This window comes from Gopherus flavomarginatus, chromosome 12 (assembly GCF_025201925.1).
Source record: "Gopherus flavomarginatus isolate rGopFla2 chromosome 12, rGopFla2.mat.asm, whole genome shotgun sequence".
NCBI lineage: Eukaryota > Metazoa > Chordata > Testudines > Testudinidae > Gopherus > Gopherus flavomarginatus.
The window spans coordinates 5,759,518-5,765,460 of record NC_066628.1 but is presented as its reverse complement, the minus strand read 5'-3'; the positions used below and the strand labels follow the sequence as shown (position 1 = coordinate 5,765,460).

Here is a 5,943-nt window from a genome sequence, read left to right as displayed (position 1 = left end):
ATCCCATCCTCCACTCAGAATGTGGCTCAACAGGCTTTTAGGGGTTAACTCCACAGTGCTCCCTCCTTTTAGTTCCCCCCTCCCCTCATGTAAGCCCCAGATGTCTCCCAGCTCCTGATCTCCCCAGTTCCTCCTCCATGCTCCCCATGTCACTCCCACTACCAAAATCCTCTGATCTCCCCCCATCCCATGGCACCCACCCATTTCCCTTCCTCGATCCACAAACAGCTCCTGCCACTCATCAGCCCCCCTGCTGGAATCCCTCCCTGCTCCCTTCCTTCCCAGCCTAAGTTCCTCACCCTGCCTGTCACCCCGCTGCAGAGATCCTCCCTGACCCTCTCCCCGCCCCCTCATGTCACCCACATCCCCCACTGCCAGGACCTCTACCTGATTCCCCTCCTCAGCCTGGGCTCCCCATATCACCTGCCTCGTCCACTGCTGAGATCCCTTCCCCATGCCACCCTCCTCCCCTGCGGCCCGGATCCCTCCCTGATCCCCTGCCACACAACACTTGGTTCCCAACTCCGTGAACCCCATAGCTGTCTGGTTTCCCAAGGGTTAACAGCACTGCAGTGACAGTGCTGGGCAAGCATCCTGTGTGGGAGCTCCTGGGTGACCCCACCCAGCCCCAGTCCTGGTGAGAGGCGGGGGTTGGCAGCAGGCCGTATAAATCTCAGAGCTCAGAGCTGGGACAGTGCAGCTCACTTTACACCAGCCAGCAGAGACGAGGCCAGCCACTGCTGCTCCCTAAAGGCCTCCAGGATGGTTTGCGGTATTGGACAGTGGCCCCTTGGCGTGACTCCCATGATCCTCCTGGTTCTGGTTCTTCATCTCCCAGGTAGGTCCTGGGCCTCCCTGAGGGTTAAAGGTCATCTGCTGCTCCTTTGGCTTTCATGTCTCGGAGGTGCTGCTGCTGGTTGTGATGTCAGTCCCTGCTGTGATGTCATCAGACACCCTGGCTGTGATGTCACAGATGCTGGGGTGGGGAGGGTGTCGCTTGGGGAGAACAAGCCGTGCAGGAGGCTGCAGTGGGGGAGGTGTAGAGAATGCAGAGGGATCCCAGCAGAGGGGGAGGTGGGTGGTGTGGGGGGCGCAGGCTGGTGGTGAATCAGGGAGGGAGCCCAGAAAGAGGGGAGGTGGGTGACATAGGGAAAGCGGGCTGAAGAGGGTCGATTTGGGGAGGGATCCCAGCAGAGGGGGAGGTGGGCGGGGTGGGGAGCACCCATGGGACTCAGGGAAGGATCCTGGAAGCAGAGGGGACAGATCAGCCCTTGACCTGAGCAGAAATTCTCGGTGGAGTCAGCCTGTCCCCATTAGCTTGTTTACAAAGTGCGGGAGTGAGTCAGAGAGAGGCAGGTGGGGAGTTATTAATTGCAGGTTGTCTAGTTTTTATGACTGTTTTGATCTTCAGCCTAATAATCATGAAACTCCTCAACACCCAGTGGCTTCAAAGGCTTTCACACACACACCCTGTACCTGCCTGGTAATTTTGCTTGCTGCCAGCCTCTCCTAATGAGCAAGGATCCAGAAACTGGGAATAGAGCCCAGGAAGCCTGACTCCCAGCCCCACTCTAACCACTAGACTTTACTCCTGTCCCAGAGCTGGGAATAGAACTCAAGAGTTCTGGCTTCCAGCCCCCCTACTCTAACTGCTAGACCCTACTCCTCTTCCATGAAAGGTGCAGTGCTGGCACAGGGTGCCCAGGTGGGGAAACACAGTAGGGATTACCTTTGCAGTAAGGGGGTGGGAATCTATTGAAGTTAATGGAAAGACATCCCCTTCGTCATTGACTTCAGAGGACTGGGAATCAGGACCTATTACACTGCTCCTAGTGGTAGCCCCTGTCCCATACACCAATTAATAGGAGATGGACAATATTATAGCAGAGCTCCAACACTGCTCTAATTAAGGTTCAGATCAACTTTCCCTTTAAAGGCAGGCTCTTCTAAAACCTGCAGGGCGACATGGATTTGCCTTGCAGTTCGGTGGGTCCTCTGTGGTGAACACTCACTGTCATACCAGGTCCTCTGCCCTCAAGGGAAGCTGGTGCGATTTAATTCCTGGCATCATACCACAGGACTGAGATACATTTATAGTGACAACAGCAAGACTTTTATTATCGAAGGCGCAAGTGATAGCGGGAAAGGACAATGGAAACCAAACAGGGTGCATATAGAACAGAACACTGTCTAGAGACTAGCCTTCACTCAGCAGGCTAACTTTGAAAGTGATCTCACCCCAGACGACGCAGCCTGTCACCCAAGGTTGGTTGCGATCCCATTTTCACGAACGTAACCGCACTGCTTGCTGATTTCTTAGATGCTGGATAAAGGGGTGTCTTCCTTGCCTTCCCTTTATAGCCCCCAAAGTTCGTCATCTGTCCTTAGAGTCAGGAACACCCCACGCCCCCAGTAGCTTATTCTACGGTGTGCTGCTTGCCTTTGATTTCACATCTCCTTGGCTGAGTCGGCATGTAAATGAGGCTTCTACTGGGTTGGCTTACAATGCTTCATTTACATGCCGACCCAGAGAAATTTGCCTGGCAGAAAACCTCCTGCCTCGATACAGACGGTCAGAATAGATTTTCAGTAGACAGATGTAACGCCTCATGTAGGAGCTGTACAGACATTTCACAACGATTTTAATCACCAGCGTGATCCCAGCTGTCATTTAAGATCTCACGTGCTGTTCTTTGGTGGACCAGAATGTACGTGTCAAGGTCAGGCTATTCGTGTAACCCAGTTGGCACTGGGGGGTTGTTAGGGTCACACCTGTGCCGAACAACCCTACCCAACACAGCGCTGACATGAAAGAGGCTGGTGCACCTCTTCCTTTGCTCACACACACTGGAGTCATGGAAAGGGGCTCACAGCCCCCCCCAGATCTCCTCATTACACAATCGCAGCTCTGCCAAGCTGCTCCTTAGAATCCCTCCACCATTCAATATCCCGAATGCAGTGGGGCGCATGCAGATAATTCCCGGAGGCTCTTGACAGCTCCAGGGGGGCAGAGTTAAGGTTGTGGGGGGATATTTATCTTAACTCTGTATTTCCTGATTTTAAGAAGTGTGAGTGTGGCTGAATTTGCCACTGTGGAAGGGCACAAGATACCACTGGGGAGACTGAATGTTGTGTTAACCAAGGGTTGTGCCAGTGAATAATCTCTCCACCTGTCTCCTAGGCTTGGCTTCCAAGTGCATCCCACGGCTGGAGGAGCCAGCGCTGGAACCGCTGCCAGTTGCCATGAACCCCTACATGCAGCCGGCAGGGATCCTACAGCCCCAGGTCCGCCCGCAGGGGCAGGGGATTGGTAATGAGCCTGGAGCATACGGAGGAACGGATTCTGGAGCATATGGAGGACCTGGGCCCGGATCATATGGGATAGATGGGCCCGGGGCCTACGGAGGAACCAATTCTGGGTCGTATGGAGGACCTGGGCCTGGATCATACGGGATAGATGGGCCCGGGGCCGATGCAGGAACTGGGGCCGGATCCTACGAAGGAACTGGATGTGCATCATCCGAAGCAGCCGGAACTGGGTCATATGAACAACCTGGGCCCGGATCGTATGGAATAAATGGCCCCGGAGCCTATGAAGGAGCCAGGCCGGCTATCTCAGTGGGGGGTTCCCCACCACAGTATGGGATGCTGGGTGCTGGCTATGGGGTTGGCTCTGTCAGTCCGTCCGGGCACGTGCGGCCAATCTATAAGAACCCCAGCATCCCCTTCGTGCCAGGTGTCCACGATGAGGTCAGAACCGCAGGGCACATACGGGTCCCCTATAGGGACCCAGCGAGCTATGCTGGGAATGCCCGGCTGGGGCAGGGGGCAGGTGGGTTCCTGCGCCCAAAGTACAAGGAACCCAGCATCCCCTATGTGCCGAGCCTCTCGGAGCTGCCCAACCATGCCGGAGAGGGGGTGTCATCCATGCCCGGGGTCTCCATTGACAATGCTGTTGGAGGGGGAGCTGGAACAGGAGATGTGTCCATGCCAGGCTCTTCCAGTCCCACGCTGCCTGATGGCCCTTAGTCCACAGGGCGTGAGGAGCGAGCTGGTGAGGGTTAGCAGCTAAGGCAGGAGGAGGGCAGAACGCCTAGGTTCTGTCCCCAGCTCTGGGGGGTATGGTTTAGGTGTGAGAGCAAGGGAACGGGACTCAGGACTCCCGGGTTCTGTCCCCAGCTGCAGGAAAACAGTGGGGTCTAGTGGTTAGAGTGGGAGGCGGGTCAGGACCCCTGGGTTCTATCCCCAGCTCTTGGCAGGGAGTGGGGGTCTAGTCATTGGAGCAAGAGAATGGGGGCTTCTATCCGAGATCTTGGGGGAATGGGGTCTAGTGGTTAGAGCAGGGTGGAACTGGGGATCAGGACTCCTGGGTTCTGTCCTGGTTCTATGAGTAGGGTTGAGTGGTTAGAGTGGGAGGAGGAATGGAGGCCAGGACTGCTAGGTTCAATCCCAGGTCTGTGAGGGGAGTGGTGTCTAGTGGTTAGAGCAGGGTGGGGGTGGGGCTAGGAGTCTGTACTCATGGGTTCTATCCCCTACTCTCCTGTCATCTTACCACATGCGCCTGACTGGGCCACTCCATCGCTTTGTGCCTCAGTTTCCCTGTGTTCCAAAACCTTTTGCTCAGCGCTTAGCTGTGGATGGGGGTAAGTGCTTATAGTCCTCCCTGTGTAAATTCCCCACCCCCATATCTCCCCCCACCCAGCCTGGATCACTTCACCCCTCCCCGCAACCACGTCTCCTTCCCATATGGTCTGTGATCTCAGGGCCTCTGTATTGCTGGGATGCCTAGATGTGGGTGGGGAGGATGGCTGTGTCTCTCTCTGCTCCTCACTTCTGGTGCTGTAAATGATTCCAATAAAACCCTTGCTCTGTAAGGTCATTTCGCTTAATTCCTCCCTTCAGAGTGAGTTTGGGGCAGGAACCAGGCAGCACTGGGAGCTCAGAGCAAGGATGGGATGGCCAGCGATGGTGCACATTCCCCCCGCCCTCACTTCCAGGCATTGCCTGCTGGGGCAGAGGGGCCCTTGGTCGCCGGGGCCCATCCACGATGCTTGACAGACGCTGCCAGCAGGTCCCTTCTCATATGAGCATCTGCAAGAAACAGCGCTGAGAACCCACTCACTTGTTTCACCTATGGGGGTTAAAACCAGATTGGAACTGGCGCCCCCTAGAGGGGAAAGGCTCCGTGTTCCAGTTCCTGCCTCCCCGAGCCATCCAGTCCCCCACCCTGGGGCCAGACTGGAGCCAGTGCCCCCTAGAGGGGAAAGTCCTGTGCCCCATTCTCCCCCTCCGTGAGCCATCCGGTCCCCCACCCTGGGGCCAGACTGGAGCCAGTGCCCCCTAGAGGGGAAAGTCCTGTGCCCCATTCCCTCCCTCCCTGAGCCATCCAGTCCCCCACCCTGGGGCCAGATTGGAGTCAGCACCCCCTAGAGGGGAAAGGCCCCTTGTCCCGGTTTTATGAGCCAGCCACTTCCTCCACCCTGGGGCTGGACTGGAGTCGCTGCCCCTTCTCCTCTCCAGGTGAGACTATGGGCAGCGTTGGCACCAAGATGTAACACGGTTGCAAAAAAAAACAAAACCCATCATTCTGGGATGTATTAGCAGGTGTGTTGCAAGCCAGACACGAGACGTAATTCTGCTCTACGTCACTCAAATTAGGCCTCAACTGGAGTATTGTGTCCAATTCTGGGTGCCACATTTCCGGAAAGATGTGGCCAAATTGGAGAAAATCCGACGAAGAGCAACAAAAATGATGAAAGGTCTAGAAAACATGACCTGTGAGGGAAGATAGAAAACATTGGGTTTGTTTAGTCTGGAGAAAGGAAGACTGAGAGGGGACATGATCACAGTTTTCAAGTGCATAAAAGGTTGTTACAAGGAGGAGGCAGGTAAATTGTTCTCCTTAACCTCTGAGGACAGGAGAAGGAGCAATGGGCTTAATTT

General features: G+C 55.5%; 1 protein-coding gene across 1 annotated transcript; it reads left to right on the top strand.

Annotated features, from left to right (window-relative positions):
- The first annotated feature begins 710 nt into the window (after nt 1–710).
- Nucleotides 711–4,872, top strand: LOC127032314 (spidroin-2-like). Its single transcript, XM_050919516.1, has 2 exons — nt 711–838; nt 3,182–4,872. The coding sequence occupies exons 1-2, from the start codon at nt 763–765 to the stop codon at nt 4,027–4,029; spliced, it is 924 nt and encodes a 307-aa protein (XP_050775473.1). The 5' UTR covers nt 711–762; the 3' UTR covers nt 4,030–4,872.
- Nucleotides 4,873–5,943: the final 1,071 nt, after the last annotated feature.